Genomic DNA, 20,860 nt, shown 5'->3' on the forward strand with positions numbered 1-20,860 from the left:
CGTTGGCACTCCTTCCCTTCTCCAATCAATGTGGGACTCTTAATCCACCCCCTTTTGGGACCCGGCGTCATTGCTGGCACATTGTCTCTATCTGGTTCTGATACCATTTGTAACAACTTAAACCCACTGTTAGGAGATAGTGTGCCCGTTGAGCTTTCCTTTAGGGTTTCTCCTCAAGGTTTTTAAAACGTGTCTGCTAGGAAGAGGTTTTCACACCTTTATAAATAATGTTTCGTTCTCTTCTCCAACGATGTGGCATCTCACAGGCTTAAACTTCAACATTGCGTGATCTTCTAGTTAAAAAAAGGAAATCTATCTACTTCTTGAAAGTTTTGTTTTTCTTCGTTCGTTCGTTTGGATTGAATTTCCAAGTGTTTCACTTCTTATAAACAAGCACTTTGAAAGTTTTCATTAATCATACAAAATATTGTAGTTAGTTTGACGTCATTACGGTTTGCTTTAGAAATTTGAGTGCAAAAGTTTCTATGATGAAAGAACGACTTCTCGACCACTCAGGTCATTCAGTGGCATTAATACTTTCATGAGATTAGTAACTTAGCTTTTACAATCTCGGTTTAGTAAATTTGTTATGGCGTTATAGGTTTGAACTGTACATGTATTTATGCTATACTATGTTAATAGAGGTTGTTAATTGAATGTCTTTAAAAGGAAAAGTTGTATTATCATTGCCAAAGTTTTGAGAATTTGTTTCATACGAATAAAAGATGTATGCATTTGTAAGAACTCCAAAATAACGGGAGTATTACTTTTTTTGGATCGAAAACTTGTCTTATTTACTAATCATCCATCAATTCATTCAATGTTTAGAAAGAAATATGACACATTTATCATATGGACACTATCTTGAAGGAGTTTGGTAAGGATGACACCAACCAAGACAAAACATTATGTTAGGTACACAACGGAGGGTCCCTAGTTGTTTTAGATAGTTAATAGAGTTTGTAAGACTATTAACTAGCTAATCATCATATAGATATTAATAAAAATATTGACCATTGATTAGTTTTCAATTTCTTAAAAATAAAGATATCAGGGAGAGATGATCGAGAAATTCAATCTCCATTCGTCTTTTCGAAAGGTGAAGTTCTTGTGGGAAACAGGAGCTTTGTCCTGTATAGTGGGTGTAACAGCTTAAGTCTACTGCTAGTAGATATTGTCTGTTTTGACCCGTTACGTATCGTCGTAGCCTCACGATTTTAAAACGCGTCTACTAGAGAGAGGTTTTCATACCCTTATAAGAAATGCTTTGTTTCCCTCACCAACTGATGTGAGATCTTACAATTCACTCCCCTCGGGGGCCAAGCGTCCTCGTTGACACATCCCCAGTGTTTGGCTCTGATATCATTTGTAATAGCCTAAGCCCACCACTAATAGATATTTTCCATGTGACCCGTTATGTATTGCCGTCAGCCTCATGGTTTTAAAATGCATCTAGTAGGGAGCTGTTTCCACACCCTTATAAGGAATGTTTCGTTCCCCTCACTAACCGATGTAGCGTCCTCATTGGCACACCCCTAGTGTTTGGCATACCATTTGTAACAGCCCAAGCCCACCACTAACAAATATTGTACGTTTTGGCCTGTTATGTATCGCCGTCAATATAACGATTTTAAAACGTATCTACAAAAGAAAGATTTCCACGCCCATATAAGGAATTCTTATTTCCCCTCTCCAACCGACATGAGATCTCATAATAGAACTTGTGGGTTGAGAGGAATAATAAGATCTTAAGAAGGGACGAGAAAACCCCAATGATTTTTTGATCTCTTATTAAGTTCTATGTTTCTCTTTGGACGTTTTTGACGAAAATGTTCTGTAATAAGCTTTTAGATCTTATTTTCCTTAGTTTAGGCTCCTTTCTTTCGTGGGCTTGGGTTCTTTTGAATACTCGTGTAACGATTCATTAATTAAAAGGTCAATGGTAACCTAATTCGAGTTTCAAAAGCAAAAATTAGGTCACACATGATTTTTCCCATGGGTCCTACCAACCCTTGTGCATCAATACAATGCACAAACTTCTTTTTCATTGAAGACACCATCACATGGCCTAAAATCCATTTACTTTCCTCTTTCTTTCTTCAATATAAACCACATACAAATAGGAAATGTTATTTTTAAGAACCCACCAAACAAGAAAAAGAAAAAATCTCTTCAAACCCTTCTTAGGGTCTCGAATCATGACCAACCACGTGTCGTGGTTTTCTCCCTATAAATGAAAGCCATGGACTCCATTCCCATTGCACACCAAAAAGTATTGGAAGAAGAAAGAAAGTTAGAAACTTTTTAGAAACTCTCCTTTTTTTTTTTTGTTTGTTAAAAAAAAAAAAAAAAGTTAGGGTTTTTGAGGTTTGTGGTCTGCCATGGCGGGGCTCCAATACAACTTCTTCCCGACCGATCTCCTTTACCCGAAGCCATCGTCGTCCTCCTCTTCTTCTTCTTCTTCTTCTTCTTCCTCGGACGCCATTAATAGGGCAAGTGTGACCTTCAAAAAACCTGTAAGAGGCAATCAAGATGAAGAAGATGATCATGGTGATGGAGCCAAAAGCTTGAGCATTCAAAAGGGTGATAGGTCACCCTTGATTCTCAAGCATCAAGTCAAGAATGATTCTTCAACTCTCTGAATATTCATCTCATGAATGATTCAATCATGGGCTCTCTTCAAAAAAGCTTTGTTTTTTTTTTTTTTTTTTGGTTTTGGTTTTTGATCCTTAATGTTTATTGTTTTCCTATGAGTAATGAAAACTTGTAACTATATATAAGCTTCTTCAGATTTAATTGATGTATCATCACTATGAGTAATCAAACAAAAATGAAGATTATTGACTATTATTTTCTGTCTTTTCCTTTTTTGATCCATAATTTCGTTTCGTCTTTGAATTCTAATGTTAAAAAGGTTCAATATCGTTGGATTGGGTCGGGTCAGAGAAATCTTTTGGATCAACCCGAAATTTTGAGTTGGTTTGATTGGTGACTCGAGCAACCCAAATAGAATTCACCACTCAACCTAACCCAACCTAACTAGCCCTCCATTTTCAAGTAACCCGAATAGAATTCACAACTCAAGCCAACCTAACCTAACCGACCCTCCATTTTCGAGTTGGGTAGGGTTGGGTTATAAATCTATTTTTGAGTTAATCAGGCTAATTCAACTAAAAAAATGTCAACTGCGAACTGACTTAAATTTTTTCGATTTTTTAAAAATTCAGCTCAACCCAAACTCGAAAAAAAAAATAATAAAAAGAAATCTAACCCAACCCAATCTTTATGGTTTGAATTGAATAGTCTAATTGATCGGGTTCTCGAGTCATATAAACACTCTCGTTGGATATCTATATAAAATTATATTTTATTGAGGTGAAAGCAAAGTTGGTTATATATTTAATTTGTAAAGGAAAATGTATCATCACTATGCATGTGACTTTTGGATTATGTTATTGTCTTTGTCTTTGATATATATCATGTTGTCCACTTGAATTTATTTATTTAATATTAAAAGAAAACAAGGTTCTTGATATATTATAGTTAAAATTAATCCTTGGTTGCTCCCTATAGTTTAAACTTTGTTTTAATTTAGCTTTTATAGTTTCAAAATTTTAATTTGTTATTAAAAAAAAAAAAAAGGGAATTTTTAAAATTTTATAAACTAAATTAAAATAGAGAATATCTAACTTAAAAGAGGTTCGATTTAAAATACCAATGAAGCATGTCGTCACGACGTGACTTTTCAAACTAACAAATCATCATACACATTCATAGAGTATCAGTACAACAAATTTGACATTTCATTACGCCATAGCAAAGCCAAATAAAGGGGAGGATAAGAAAAACGTCATAAATAGGTGTAGCAACCCGATTTCTATTGGGCTAGCTTTGTGGGAACTAATGGAACAGTTTTTACGAAGGAATCGAGGGCTGATTAGGGGTGTACATGATCCGAGTTAGGTTGGGTTGGGTTGGGTTGAGAGATTTTTTTGACCCAACCCAAAAGTTCGGGTTTGTTAGATTAGTAACTCAACCCAACCCGAAAATTTTCACAACCCAACCCAAAAATTGTCAGGTTGGGTTTTGGATGTTAAAAAAAATTATTTAAAAAAAAAAAGTTTTATTATTCCACGATTTATAATTATTCATACAATTTTTTATAAAATATATTTAAAAGTTTACAACCAAACACAAATAATCTATAATTATTAAAAAAAAAATCAATCAAGTGAATAAGCGAAAATGGTAACATATTAACATAGTTCAACATTATCATAAAATTAAAGACAATTAAACACCGATACTTCTTAAGAATTAATTAAAGTAAGAAAAATATAATAATAGATCATGAAATTAAATAAACAATAAAAATGATTAGTTTAGGTTGGTGACAACAGAAAACTGAATGAGATTGAGAAGAGGAGTGATTTGAATGATGGGGAGGGAGGTCCTTTTACAGGGGATTCCCGGAGTTGGTTAAGAGTTTTGTGGATGAAATTGAATTCACCTCCTCCTTCTCTTCTGAAGTAACTAATTCAAACTCTATTATTAGCTTCAACACCCTCCCTTAAACTGAATTATGCGGAAATCAGTTTAGGACTTCACTTCATCTTCTTGATATACATCTTGGATTCTGCACATCCCCATCTTTCTTCTAAGCTTCTCGAACAATGGTTGTTTCAAGGGTTTTGTGAATAGGTCTGTGATTTGTTCATCATTTCGGCAAAAGTTGAGTTCAATAATGCCTTCTTTACACAAATCACGCAAGAAATGAAATCGAACATCGATGTGCTTGCTCCTTCCATGCAACACAGGATTTTTGGACAACTTAATAGTTGACATATTATCACAATATATAACCGTCGTACCTGGTTGCTTCTGATTAAGAATTTCAAGCATTTTTCTTAACCAAATTGCTTGGCACGAGCATGCTGCTGCTGCCACAAATTCTGCTTCTGTAGTTGAGAGTGTTACAATAAGTTGCTTCCTTGAAGATCAGCAAATAGCTCCTGAACTCATCATGAAAATACTTCCTGAAGCACTTTTACGATCGTCTATATCACCTGCATAGTCGCTATCTGTATAGCCAACCATCTTCGGATCATTTCCTTTCTTGTAGAATACCCCCAAATCAAAGGTTCCTCTCACATAACGAAGTATCCTTCTTGCTGCATTGAGATGTTTTTCCGTTGGATGCTCCATGTAACGACTTATCATACTAACCGCATACATGATGTCTGGTCTTGTTGAAGTTAGGTACATCAAACTTCTCACAATTTGTTTGAAGTACTTATTATCAACCTCTTGCCCGTCAATATCCTTGTGCAACTTTAAACCCAATTCTGATGAAGTTCCAAATGTGCGCTCATCCAATTTAAATCTTTCAAGTAATTCTTGAGCATACTTCTTCTGACAGATAAAGTTACCCGCGGGAGTTTGAGTAACTTCTACTCCAAGAAAATATCTCATCAAGCCAAGATCTGTCATTTCAAATTTCTTCATCATGCTCTTCTTAAAAAATTCAAACATTTCATTATTGCCAGTAAATATTAAATCATCAACGTATAAGCAAATAATGATAATGTTACCTCCCTTTTCAGTTTTCACATACAACGTATGTTCATACGGGCATTTAGTGAATCCCATCTTTTCAAAATGAGAATCAATGCGACTGTACCATGCTCTCGGAGCTTGCTTCAAACCGTACAAAGCTTTCTTCAACTTGTATACTTGTTCCTCTTTGCCTTTTTGAACAAAACCTTCTGGTTGCTCCACATATACTTCTTCTTGAAGCTCTCTATGTAATAAGGCCGATTTCAGATCAAGTTGATAAATAGGCCAAGATTTCTGTGCTGCAATAGAAATTATGAGCCTGATAGTGTCTTGACGTGCCACTGGTGCAAATACCTTCTTATAATCAATTCCATACTTTTGCTTGTATCCTTTTGCAACAAGTCGCGCCTTGTACTTATCCACCTCACCGTTTTCATTCAACTTGGTTTTGAAAACCCATTTTACTCCGATTTTTTTCTGCCCTCTAGGAAGATCAATGAGCTCCCAAGTCTTGTTCTTCTCTATGGATTTGATTTCACTGTCCATAGCTTCCTTCCATTTCTTCTCCTTTACTGCTTCTTCATAGACAATTGGATCACTATCCATAAAGAATGCAAAATAACTACTATCACTTGATTCATAGTCCATCTCATAATCAATCATCCAGTTTGGTCTCTTTCTTGTTCTTGGGTGTCTTTGATAATGATCATGATCTTCTTCTACTGGTTCTTCTTGTTGAGCTTGTGATGAGCTCTCTCCATGCTCATAGTGAGGCTGAATAGGGGCTTCAGTTTGTTCTTCTTCAAGATTTACAGGAATCTGCTGATTCACAGTGATCTTTTCTTCCCATGTCCAAGTTTTCTTTTCATCAAAGACTACATCACGACTTACCACCACCTTCTTTGTCAAAGGATCATAAAGCTTGTACGCCTTAGAGGTCTCGCTTACTCCAAGGAATACACACTTCAAACTCTTGTCTTCAAGTTTCTTCCTTTTCTCATCAGGAACGTGTGCATATGCTATGCACCCAAAGATTCTAAAGTGGTCTACTGCAGGTTTTCTTCCACTCCATGCTTCTTGTGGAGTCATATCTCTAATAGAAAAAGTAGGGCTCCGGTTGAGAATGTGAACGGACCACACAACAGCTTTTGGCCAGAATTCCTTCGGGACTTCTCCTTTATTTAGTAAACTTCGAACCATGTTGAGAATGGTTCTGTTTTTCCTTTCAGCCACACCATTTTGTTGTGGTGTATATGCTGTTGTTAACTGCCTCTGTATGCCCTTCTCTTCACAAAATTGAATAAACTCTTTCGAGCAGAATTCTCCACCTCTGTCAGTTCTTAAAGCCTTGACTCTTCTTCCAGTTTCCGTCTTCATAGTAGCACAAATTTTTTTGAAGCAATCAAAGGCTTCTGATTTGGCGTGCAAGAAATAAGTCCATGTTTTTCGACTAAAATCATCGATGAGGGTCATGAAATATTTCTTGTTACCATTTGATGCTGGAGAGATGAGACCACATATGTCTGAATGAATCAACTCCAAAATTGCTTGAGCTCTTCTTGATTTTCCGGATGGAAAAGAGTTTCTTTCATGTTTTGCTACTACATAGCTCTCGCAAATTTCCGTTGGTGGAGTAATATCTGGCAACCCAGTTACCATCTTTTTGAGGACAACGTCTTTAATCCTTTGAAGTGTAGATGACCATACCTAAAATGCCAAAGCCAGGTGGTATTTTCTTTCTTCACCATCAAACTCTTGGCAACAATATTTAACGTCAACGAATATAGACGGTTGGTGGTCATCTTCATCTTAGCAATCGATCCTCTTTTGGAGTCATAAATTTCACATTCATCATTTTGGAATGTGATCACATACCCCTTTTCTTGTAACTGACCGATACTGAGTAAGTTGGCCTTCAGATCAGGAATGTAGAATACATTAGAAATAGACTCTACAAAGCCATTTCTAGTCTTGATATCTACGGTTCCTTTCCCCATCACTTGGAGAGTTGAATTGTTGCCAAGAGAAACCGTAGTATGAAAATTTTCATCTAGAGTTGAGAAGAATTCCTTACAACCTGTTATATGATTGCTGCATCCAGAGTCTACGACCCATACACCTTGATCTGCAACCTTCATAGCATGGAATGACATTAATAATGTTTCTTCTTCTCTTCTCTCCACAAAATTGGATTGATCTCTTTTCTCCTTTTGGAGTCTGGTATAGCATTCATTTTTGTAATGTCCAAGGCGTCTACATCTGTAACATTCCACCTTAGACTTGTCAAAGTGTCTCTTGCCTTTGTTGTCATAATCGTTTCTGACTAGATCTGTTGACCTGCCAACATCTCCACTTCTTTCTCGACTGCCTCTCTCACGACCCCTGTCTCTTCTTTGCCCTCTATCTCTAGAGCTTGAAGTTTCACTTGGTGTGGATATCTTTAAGGCTGTCATCTCCTCTATTGCACTTGTACGATTGAGCCTCTGCTCATGTACTAATAGGGAGCTTTGGAGTTCATCTATTTGCATCTCTTCGACATTGTTTGCTTCTTCGATAGAACATACAATGTAATCGAACTTTGGAGTTAGTGATCGCAAAATCTTTTCTACGACCGCAACATCTGTGATTGAACCACCATGCATCCTCATTTTACTTGCAAGACTTATAACCTTGCCAATATAATCATTCATCGTTTCTCCCTTTTGCATTTGGAGAATTTCAAAGTCTCTCCTAACTGCCTGTAGTTGAGCACGTTTTACTCTCGTTGAGCCTTGATACTTCCTCCTCATAGAATCCCAAATTTCCTTGGATGTCTTCTGAAGTATTGTTTCCAAGATAGTCCTATCAATGGACTGAAATAAATAGTTCTTGACCTTCAGGTTCTTCAACTTCGATGCTGGCAACAGTTGCTGTTGACCAGCTGAGAGTACCTCGCCTTCATTTGGCTCTTCATAACCCGTTTCCACCATATCAAAGAACTCCTTTGATCTGAAAAATTTTTCCATCAACATCGCCCAATGATCATAGTGACCATCGAACCTCGGGATGGCGGGCCGAACGTAGCTCTCAACTTGTTTTTCTGCTGCCATTTTTTGCTGCTGCAAGATTGCTCTGATACCAGTTGTTGGTGACAACAGAAAACTGAGGTGAGATTGAGAGGAGGAGTGATTTGAATGATGGGGAGGGAGGTCCTTTTATAGGGGGATTCCCGGAGTTGGTTGAGAGTTTTGTGGATGAAATTGAATTCACCTCCTCCTTCTCTTCCGTAGTAACTAATTCAAACTCTATTATTAGCTTTAAAGATTCCCTATATAACAAAAATAAAAAATACTATAAAAATATTTTAATTATAATATACTTACTTTTAAATGTTAAAGGTAACCTTTGACCTGATGGAGTTAGAGGATCTAAACGGTTAGAAAAATAAAAAATTATAAATTAAAATATAATAATATTGCAATAAATAGATAATAAATACATCAAATTTAGAATTATTCCTCCGATTTTATAATAAAATTTATTTAAACTAACTTCTTTAAACTTATTTAAACTAGCCTTCTATTATCCAATTTTATTTCTACTATTTTAGATGTTAAAGAATAGTTGGTCTTGAATAAAATTGGCTATTTAAATTTATTTACTTTCCACAAAGTAGGATGATAAAACTGATTGAGAGAAAGTAGAAAGAATTCTAAAAAACTTTCAGTCTCTTTCCAACTAAAATAAATATAGAAATTCTCAATTTCAAAAAATTCATTTAGAGTCTGTAAAATGAAAACAATATGATTTAAAATGATTCAAATATAATCTATGAATATTGAACCCTATAAGTATTTGTTTCAAAATAATCTAAATGTGCGCACAATCATAATTAATAAACATATCTTAAACCATATTCTTAATTTTAACGATGGTTGGTTAGTTTATTCATTCATGTATTTAAAAATAGTATAAAAGTAGGAATAGTTATGTGTTAATTTATTTATATTATAAATAATATATTTTAAATTAGTATAAAATATTAAGGTATATTAAATATACCTAAAAGAAACTAAACCAAATAAGAAACTAAAAAGAATAAAATAATATAAAAAATTTAAACAAAATAATATAAAAGAAATTATTGTAGAAATTAAACCAAATAATAATATAAAAGAAATTGAACAAAACAATAATAAAAAAAAAACAATGTATTTTTGTCGCACCGCAGCCAAAAAGTCCCTCAACTTACACTGCTCGATTTTGGCTCAGCTTGGTGGCTCAAAACGCAGTCCCTAGATTCGATAATGAAAAATAGCCAATTTTCCATTGTTCTGGCCATCTCGAAGCTGAAATCTACCTTATTTAAGGCATTTAAGGTTAGTATAAGGTTCAATTTCTTGATTTAAGCTAAATTGAGTTAGGAATTTTGAGTTACTAACGAAATGAGATGAAAACGATATGGTCACGATCGATTGATAAAAGAATATGGTTAGGTTATGGGTAGAAAGTGGGTAGAAAGGGATAGAATTATGATAGACTGGTAGAACGATAACATTAGAATACATTCCTGTAATGATATGATTAAGGTACGTTCATGCAACGTTATGACTGTGATATATATAAGAATGTTAAGGCTATAATAAGTTAGTATATATAATATGAAAATGATATGAAACATGTTATGGTATGAGATATGTGATAATTGACATGTTTATGATATGATATATTGTGATGCGATATGTTATGTATGATAGTATATGATGAAATTTGTTATGTCTGGAAGCATAAAATATTATGATATGATATAGTTATGTAATTTGAATGAGATGATATGATTGACATGCAAAATGGCCAACTAGCATGAAATACAACCTCGACGTATGCATGAAAGATATGATAAACGATATGTGAAATGATATGAAAACGATATGATATGTACTGAACGCTAGGGGGGTTGTCTTAAATGGTAATGAAAATGAAAAAATGTTGGGACCTCATGTATTATTGTGTGCTCATACATTGGGGGATACCCCCTTACCCTTCACGATAGTACGAACGCGTACGTTATGAGGCAGAAAAACAATTATTATGATTATCATAATGTTACGAAGACCAAGCAAGAGAACGATCATTATGTTAACCTAATGTTGCTGTGACGGTTACTAGTTCTAACAGGTGTCTGGCCTAAGGAGCTCCTAGAGTATGCTCGCCCGATAGGGAAAGTAGCCCAACGGTGTGCGAACTGACTGGTGAGTCCATACTTGAACATATGAGTTTGTGTATAGAGTATATGGTACACATCCAAGTTACCCGTTAGGATAGTACCATAGGAAAATAGATTGAAAGGATAGGTTCCTTCATTGCTTTCGCATGTTCTTGCATTTAACCCCAGTAGTGGAGCCACTCACTAAATATTTCTTTGAATAATCAAGTCATGTGTTACTACATTTTTCAGGTTAAGGCAAGGCATTTCTATACGGCTGACGATAGCATCGCAACTCGAGACCATGACACATGCATAGGGTAGTCGTATTTATTTTCTTAGACTTAGGCTAGAATAGGATGTTTTTAATTTAAACGTTTATTTATTTTATTTAACCTTTTGTTGTGTGTCATTTTTTAAAGGTGTTTTCGAAACACGTAAGTCAATGACTGTGTTTTAAGATAAAAGTTATTTTTTATGGAATTTAAATGAAGTCTTTCCGCATTCAATGTTCATGATATGTATACAGTAGTGACCTTAAATTAAGTAGAGAATTTCAGTCATTACACAAACCTAGTGAAAAACAAAGGGCACCTCAACAACTCAGACGATCAAAAAGAATCCAAAAGCCAAAGCCAAAGTATGTCAATACAATTATTATAAAAGACGAAGTTAAAGGACCAGAGGTTATGAAGATCACAAAATATGGCTTGGCAAGAGGTTATGGAGGAAAAGATTATGGCCTTGGAGAAAAATCAAACTTGGGAACTAGTGCCAAAATTAAAGATGTTAAATCTATCTTTTGCAAATGGATTTACAAAATAAAGTGTACCCCGGATGGATCAATCGTGAGATACTAAGCTCAGACTATAGATGTAGGGTTCTCTCAACATAATGAATTAGATTGATGAAACGTTTAGTCAAGTGGTGAATATCATTATCATATAGGTTCCTCCAGCACTTCTGGTAAATAAATATTGGAAATTTTGGCAGATGAATGTGAAGAATGTTTTCTTGCATGGAGAGTTGGACTAGGAGATGAAATGAACCACTAAAAGGATTCGAAAATTAAGTTGGAGTCATCCCAAGAGATACTCAGTTATTTTAGGAAAATAATTTAGGTATTTTAAGCCATAAAAATATGTAAATATTTTAGGAAAAAGATTTAGATATTTTAGAAAAAGGTTCATAAATTTTATTATTAAATTGTGTAGTCTCTACTATAAATACTCATTCACCCTAAGTACGTTTTCATTCTAAGAAATACAAAGCACAGAGAGCATAGTATTTTATAGAGTGTTTTGTAACCTCTTCTCGATTTGTCTTAATAAAGAGTGCGAGTGTTTCCCATAAAGAGTTGGGTACTCATTTAATTTAGGGCTTAAGTGATCACTGTTGAGTTATGGAGTCTGCTCCCTGTATTTATAGCTTGGTCAACGGCTATATCGGGTAAAGCTATATTTGGTAAAGCCATATATGGTAAAGCTATATCCGGTAAAGCTTTATATGGTAAATAGCTATATATATAGTAAATGGTTAAATCTGGTAAAGCTATATTTAGTAAACTGAACCATATATATATCCCGTCCATTAAAGCTTTGAAGATGTACTTTCTATTCTCTGTACTCTCTCTTGTTGTACATACCTAAAATCATCAAATAAAAAATTCTTTTAGCCAGAGTTCTCCTTGAATTTTTCTCTATCCTTTTCTTTGTGTTCATCTAGATCGAGTGTGTGCGTTGTTGTGCGATCCTAACAACTGGTATCAGAGCAAGGCAAAATTCACCACGATCTGTGAAGATGGAAAGTTCAAAGATTGGAATTGAGAAGTTCGATGGATCCGATTTCGGTTTCTGGAAGATGCAGATTGAAGATTATCTGTACCAGAAAAATCTTCACGAACCTCTGTTGGGGGTGAAGCCGGATACCATGACCACGGAACAGTGGAAGCTCAAGGATCGACAAGCCTTAGGAATGATCCGGTTGACGCTATCTAGAAACGTGGCGTTTAACATTATCAAGGAGAAGACAACGTCAGATCTGATGAAGGCGCTGTCAAATATGTATGAAAAACCGTCGGCTATGAACAAAGTGTATTTGATGCGTAGATTGTTCAATCTACAGATGTCTGAAGGTGGACGTGTTGCGGATCATATAAATGAATTCAATATGATCATAAGTCAACTGGGTTCGGTGGAAATTAATTTCGAAGATGAAATTAAAGCGTTGATTTTGATGTCATCCTTACCCGAGTCATGGGATACTGTTGTTGCCGCAATCAGCAGTTCTCGAGGATCTGATAAACTGAAGTTTGATGAAATTCGAGATGTAGTTCTCAGCGAAAGTATTCGCAAACGGAAAACTGGAGATTCATCAGGCAATGCTCTCAGTGTTGATCGAAGGGGAAGAAGCAAATCAAAGAGCTCAAACAAACATGGACGTTCAAAATCAAAGAACCGAAGAAAATCTCCAAACAAACCCAACGTAACGTGTTGGAGCTGTGGGGGAAAAGAACACTTTCGGATAGATTGTACAAAACTAAAGAAGAAGCAGAATCATAAATCTGAAGATGATGATGATTCTATATACACAACAGAAGATGCTGAGAACGTTTTAATCCTTAGTGTGGATAGCCCAGCTGAATCCTGGATTTTGGATTCAGGTGCATCATTCCATTCGTCTCCAAGTAAGGAATTGTTTCGGAATTTCAAATCAGGAAATTTTGGGAAGGTGTATCTTGCCGACAACAAAGCCTTGGAGATTGAAGGAAAGGGAGATGTCTCTATACAAACTCCAGCAGGAAATCTATGGACATTACAAGATGTCAGATACATTCCTGGTCTCAAGAAGAACCTGATCTCTATTGATCAGTTGGATAGCACAGGCTATGCAGCAGAGTTTGGAAAGAGTTCCTGGAAGATTGTGAAGGGCGCCATGGTTGTTGCGCGTGGCACAAAATCCGGAACCTTATACACAATTGCAGAGTGTATAAACATGACTGCTGCTGCTGAGAGTGCTTCCAATTCAAGTCTATGGCACAATAGACTTGGACATATGAGCGTCAAAGGAATGAAGATGCTAACTGCAAAAGGAGCTTTAGAAGGCTTAAAATCTGTTGATATGGGTCTTTGTGAGAGCTGCGTTACGGGCAAACAGAAACGAGTTAGTTTCACAAAGGCTGCCAGAGAACCGAAGAAAGTGCGGTTGGAAATGGTTCATACTGACGTCTGGGGACCATCTCCAGTTTCATCACTTGGTGGATCAAGGTACTACGTCACATTCATCGATGACTTTAGCAGGAAGGTATGAGTTTACTTTCTGAAACACAAGTCAGATGTGTTTACCACCTTCAAGAAGTGGAAAGTTGAAGTTGAAAATCAGACCGGCTTGAAGATCAAATGCCTGAGGTCTGACGATGGAGGAGAATACAACAAATCAGAGTTTATAACATTTTGTGCAGCTGAGGGAATTAGATTAATTAGAACAATTCTTGGTAAAGCAAGATAAAATGGTATTGCAGAAAGGATGAACAGAACATTGAATGAGCGAGCAAGAAGCATGAGGATTCATTCTAGATTGCCAAAGACATTCTGGGCTGATGCTGTGAACACAGCAACATATTTGATTAATAGAGGGTCGTCAGTACCTTTGGAGTTCAAATTGCCCGAAGAAGTATGGACAGGAAAAGAACTCAAGTACTCTCACTTGAGAACCTTTGGTTGTACTGCGTATGTCTATGTTGATCCAGAGAAGAGAGATAAGCTTGATGCTAAGGGCGTGAAATGCTACTTCATAGGCTATGGCTCTGACATGTTTGGGTACAGGTTTTGGGATGAGAAAAATATGAAGATCCTAAGACACTGTGATGTGACCTTTGATGAAAATGTCATGTACAAGGACAGAGAGAAGATAAACTTTGAGACTACGAAGCAAGTGGGAGTTGAACTTGAGTGGCAAGAAAATTCACGCAGTGATGGTACAACAGAAGCAAAATAAACTTCTGATCCTATTGCTGAAGAACCAGACGTGGAGCAAGTAGCACCTGAGCAGGTGTTGAGAATATCATCCAGAACTACCAGAGCACCAGATAGATATTCAACCTCATTACATTATTTGTTGCTGACTGACGAAGGAGAACCAGAGTTCTTTGATGAGGCCCTACAAGTGGAAGATTCAACCAAGTGGGAGCAAGCCATGGATGATGAGATGAGCTCACTTGAAAGAAATAATATGTGGGTGCTAACTGAGTTGCCTACAGGAAAAAGAGCTCTGTTGAACAAATAGGTGTTCAAAATCAAGGTTGAACTAGATGGCAGAAGGAGGTTTAAGGCCCAGTTAGTAGTTAAAGGATATTCACAAAGAAAAGGTATTGATTATGCTGAGATCTTTTCTCTAGTTGTGAAATTAACTACTATCCGAATTCTGCTGAGTATTGTTGCATCGGAGAATTTGCACCTCGAGCAAATGGATGTAAAAACGGCTTTTTTACATAGAGATCTAGATGAGGAGATCTATATGCAACAACCCGAAGGGTTTGCAGCTCCAGGCAAGGAGCACATGGTGTGCAAGCTCAATAAGAGCTTGTATGGACTGAAACAAGCACCGAGACAATGGTACAAGAAGTTTGACTTCTTCATGAGCAAGAGTGGTTTCCACAGAAGTGAAAAGGATCAGTGTTGCTACCTCAAGAAATACACTGATTCTTATGTGTTTCTACTCCTGTATGTGGATGATATACTAATTGCTGGATCAAGTATGAGGGAGATAAACCACCTGAAGGCAAGCTTGTCTTCAGTATTTGAGATGAAAGATTTAGGTGCAGCGAGGCAGATCCTTGGGATGAGGATTTCTCGAGATAGATTTGCTGGCACATTAAATCTATCCCAAGAACATACATTGAGAAGGTGTTGTCCAAATTCAAGATGAATAATGCTAAACCCAGGACTACCCCCTTGGCAAATCATATTAAATTGTCAAAGGGGCAATCTCCCAAGACAGTTGAGGAACGTGAACACATGGCATCAGTTCCGTACGCTTCTGCAGTTGGGAGTTTGATGTATGCTATGGTCTGCACTAGACCTGACATAACACATGCCGTGGGAGTTGTTAGCAAGTACATGGCAAATCTAGGGAAGGAACATTGGGAAGCTGTGAAGTGGCTTCTGAGATATCTGAGAGGTACATCCAATACTACACTTTGTTATGGCAATGGCAAAGTAGTTCTGCAAGGTTTTGTGGATGCTGATCTGAGTGGAGATGTAGACTTCAGCAAGAGCACATCTGGGTATATCTACACTATAGATGGAACAGCAGTGAGTTGGATGTTCAAGCTTCAGAAATGCGTTGCTCTTTCATCTACTGAAGCTGAGTACGTGGCTATAGCTGAAGTTGGAAAGGAGATGATATGGATGACAGACTATCTAGAAGAATTAGGCCGGAAGCAGTGCAAGAAGATCCTTCATACAGATAGTCAGAGTGCCATACAGTTGGTGAAAAACCCAGTCTATCATTCAAGGACAAAACACATTAGAAGACGGTACCATTTCACTCGCAGGTTAGTGGAAGAAGGCGATATGTGTTTGGAGAAGATAGAGGGTGCAAAGAATCCAGCAGACATGTTGACAAAATGTGTTGATGTTGAAAAATTAAGGTTATGCAAAGCCCTAATTGGTATGGTGTAGGATCAGTCTCCAAGTGGGAGAATTGTTGAGTTATGGAGTCTGCTCCCTGTATTTATAGCTTGGTCAACGGCTATATCCGGTAAAGCTATATTTGGTAAAGCCATATATGGTAAAGCTATATCCGGTAAAGCTATATATGGTAAATAGCTATATATAGTAGATGGTTAAATCTGGTAAAGCTATATTTAGTAGACTGAACCATATATATATCCCGTCCAGTAAAGCTTTGAAGATGTACTTTCTATTCTCTATACTCTCTCTTGTTGTACATACCTGAAATCATCAAATAAAAAATTCTTTTAGCTAGAGTTCTCCTTGCATTTTTCTCTATCCTTTTCTTTGTGTTCATCTAGATCGAGTGTGTGCGTTGTTGTGCGATCCTAACAATCACAAGAACAAGAAAGAGAGGGTCGAAGTTCTTCCAATTACTTAGTTTATCTTGTAAGTTCATCTTTTACCTTGCAATATGATCTAGTTCTTTTTGGGTTCTATCATGTTGAACATCAAACAGTTGAAGTAAATATTGATAAAGTTCAATCGCCAGATTCAAAGACGCAAAAGAAATGTCGGGCCACGAAGGAAAACTGTGAAGATCTTTTGGCATGCAAGTGTCTTTCAAGTGGTATTTTAGCAGCTGTCGCACGGTTGATAGCCAAAATGAGTGTATCCTGTATATGGTAAATAGGCAAAATTGTGAGATCTCACATCAGTTGGAGGGGGAAACGAAGCATTCTTTATAAGGGTGTAGAAACCTCTATGTAGTAGAAACATTTTCAAACCATGAGACTGACGGCAATACGTAACGGGCCAAAGCGAAAAATATCTGCTAGCGGTTGGTTTAGGCTATGACAAATGATATCAAAGCAAGACACTGGAAGGTGTGTTAGCAAGGATGATGGGCCCAAGGAGGTGGATTGTGAGATCTCACATCAGTTGGAGAGAGGAACAAAGTATTCCTTATAAAGATGTGGAAACCTCTCCATAATAGACGCATTTTAAAACCGCAAGGCTGACGGTGATATATGACAAACTAAAGCAGTCAATTTCCGCTAACAAAAAAATAACATTGATTAATCATGACATACATACGTGAACATCATAATTAGATACTTTCTGCCCATTCCAATAAAGGTAATCCAATTTAGGAATCCAAAATTGTATTGAGTTTTCATATATCTTATCAAAATCAAATACTAACAATATATGATTACTATTCGTAGCATAGACTTCTCCTACTATGCTATGAGAAGAATTTGATTCTATCAAACATGGTTAAATAAAGACCGTTCCCAGTAGGATAGTTAGAGTATTTTTTAGCTATTTAGTTTGACTACTTCGCAATATTTGTGATTAGTATTCAATAATATCATCGTTTGAATCTCCAATTGTTTATTTGTTTGGCTTACTTATTTTCTGCCAAAACCTTACACAATTGGTATAATAGCCACCACTAGGCTTTATAGAGTACAAATTTTTTAGTGATCAAATACAGGGAGTATGAGTGAAGACAAAACTTTAACGAAGATCCCTATGATCATTAGAGTGAGCTCATGGAGCAAAGAGTCTATGGAGTATGGTAGAGATTGATTTTTCGGAACTACTGGAAGGAACAAAGCTAACTAGGCGCAAAAAGTGCCCCTTGATGATCCTAGACTCAAAGATCACCAAGTAACGTATTACCTCTTCTAGGCAATTGATCGTATTGTCCAAATCTTAGATCGTCTCATAACACATTGTTTTGGACTCAATGATGCGAAAGTTTGGTGGAAACTAAAAAGTGAAGAAATCTCTTCTTAATGCATTAACCAGAAAATTTGAGACCCTAGAGATGAATAAGAATGAAAGTATCACAAATTATTTTGTAAGAGGGATGATGGTTAGATAAACTTTTTTTTTTAATCATAATTTTCATCTTCAGTTGAATTTTTTGTTAGATAATTTGATGCATCCACGTCGAGTAGAGAAGCATAATTTTAGCTGGCCATTCGGCCATGTTTAGAGAGGAGTGACACAAGTTTAGTTGGCCACTTTGGGCATTTTTAAAGTGTAGGTTTGTTTTAAATACTGCAATCAAATGAGAAACATATGCACTGTCTTTTGCAACAAGATTTACCGTCTTCATCCTTACACCTTCTATTATCTCTTCCTGGTTTCACCGTCAGCGAGCTGCTCTGGTTAAAGACAACAAGTGGTATTAGAGCTTAGGTTCAAGGTAGAAGAAGATGCACCAAAACACGAAGATGCACACGTTGTTAGGTCCATCCCAGACAGACTCACGCTCTCCTCTACGTCGCCGCCAAGCGCCAATGTCTCCATCACCACCACCAGAGGCTGGCGCCACGAAGACGAACGTTGAGTCGTCGTTGAGCGCGTGATCAAGGAGACGACTGCTTTGGTGCAGTACCTGATGTGACAAGGTCCAACTACAATGAGTGAGCTTTGCTAATGCGCGTCAACCTATAGGCACAAGGGTTGTGGCACGCCGTCGAGCCTAAGGAAGGAGAAGCAATCAAGTACCGGGAGGATCGACTAGCATTCGCCGCCATACTGTGGGCTGTACCTCCAAAGATGCTGGTGTCTCTGTCCACCAAGCGCACTGCGCAATCGGCTTGGGAGGGGATCAAATCCGTCTCGGTTGGTGTGTGGCAAGTATGGGAGTCCAACATCGAACAATTGCGGAAGGAGTTCTCAGAGATCCGCTTTAAGGACGACAAATCTGTCAACGATTTTTCCATGCAGATCACGGGGCTCGCCAACAGCATCACCACTCATGGTAGGAGCATTAACAAGACGGAAATCGTGAAGAAGATGCTGCAGGTTGCCCAGGTCGCCCACATCACCTCGAGCAAGTCGGGATTTCAATCGAGACATTGCTTGACATGAACGACCTAACGGTAGAAGAAGTGACCGATCACGTGTTTGTTTAGATAACTGTCCGTTAGTATCTGATTAAATCTATTTATAATTAGGAGTTATTAGTTTTGATTTAATTTACTTGTTTGTTACTGGATTTTTTTTTTTCACATTTTTAGGTAGATTTTTTAATATCTTTTTATATTCTCCATGTACCTTGTTGCTCTCCATAGTATAATTCTCATCAACCATTCAATCCCTCACTCTTTGACTGGCAAATTGGTATCAGAATAGTCTTCTTAAGGATCTGTGAGATCAAATGGAAGTAGAATCAAGTTTTTCCACTATTGCACCACCAGTTTTCGGTGGAAACAGTTATCAAATGTAGACAGTTCGTATGGAGACTTATCTAGAGGTTTTGGATCTTTGGGAAGCAATAGAAGAGGATTACGAGGTCCCTCCTCTCCCAACAAATCCTACTGTAGCACAAATCAAAACACAATAGAAAAAGAAGACAAGAAAATCAAAGGCAAAAGCTTGCCTATTTGCAGCTGTATCTCAAATGATCTTCGTGCGAATAATGTCCCTCAAAATAGCAAAGGAAATATGAAGGAGATGAGAGGATTCGTGGAATGAAAGTCCTGAATTTGATTAGGGATTTCGAGTTGCAGAAGATGAAGGAGTTTGAGTCAGTGAAAGAGTACTCTGAGAGACTCCTCAGCATTGCCAACAAGGTGAGATTGCTTGGTTATGTGTTAAATGATTTCATGATTGTTAAAAAGTTGCTGGTCACTGTTCTAGAGAAGTTTGAAGCCACCTTTACTACTCTGGAGAACACCAAAAACCTATCAAAGATTTCTCTTACAGAGCTCTTGAATGCTTTACCAGCACAAAAACAAAGGAGGTCTATGAGGCAAGAAGGGTTATCTGCTCTTTCTCCATCGGATTTAGATTTGACACAAAACACTTGTTCAATGGCCCTTCTTGCCTCATAGACCTCTTATACTCTTGTGCTTGTAAAACATTCAAGAGCTTTGTAAGAGAAATCTTTGATAGGTCATTGATGTTCTCCAGAGTAGTAATGGTGGCTTCAAACTTCTCTAGAATAGTGACCAGCAACTTTTCAACAATCCTGAAATGATTTAACACAGAACCAAGCAATCTCACCTTCTTGGCAATGCTGAGAAGTCTGTCAGAGTACTCTTTTACCGACTCAAACTCCTTCATCTGCTGCAACTCGAAATCCCTAATCAAATTCAGGACTTTCATTCCACGAATCCTCTCATCTCCTTCATATTCAGTCTTGAGGTAATCCCCAATTTCCTTTGCTATTTTGAGGGACATTATTCGCGTGCAGATCATTTAGATACAGTTGCAAATAGGCAAGTTTTGCAGATCATTTAGATACAGTTGCAAATAGGCAAGCTTTTGCCTTTGATTTTCTTGTCTTTTTTTTCTTCAGTGCTTTGATTTGTGCTACAGTAGGATTTGTTAGAAGTGAAGGGACCTTGTAATCCTCTTCTATTGCTTCCCAAAGATCCAAAGCCTCCATATAAGTCTCCATACGAACTGCCCACATTTGATA

At 37.0% G+C, this 20,860-nt stretch overlaps 1 protein-coding gene across 1 annotated transcript; it reads right to left on the reverse strand.

Moving 5' to 3' along the window:
• Positions 1-20,181: 20,181 nt before the first annotated feature.
• LOC111439627 lies at positions 20,182-20,619 on the reverse strand. Its single transcript, XM_023077224.1, has one exon. It carries the CDS (start codon positions 20,617-20,619, stop codon positions 20,182-20,184), a length of 438 nt encoding a protein of 145 aa, XP_022932992.1.
• Between the last annotated feature and the right edge of the window lie 241 nt (positions 20,620-20,860).

The sequence above is a fragment of the Cucurbita moschata genome, unplaced genomic scaffold (genome assembly GCF_002738365.1).
Source record: "Cucurbita moschata cultivar Rifu unplaced genomic scaffold, Cmos_1.0 Cmo_Scf00098, whole genome shotgun sequence".
NCBI classification, from domain to species: domain Eukaryota; kingdom Viridiplantae; phylum Streptophyta; class Magnoliopsida; order Cucurbitales; family Cucurbitaceae; genus Cucurbita; species Cucurbita moschata.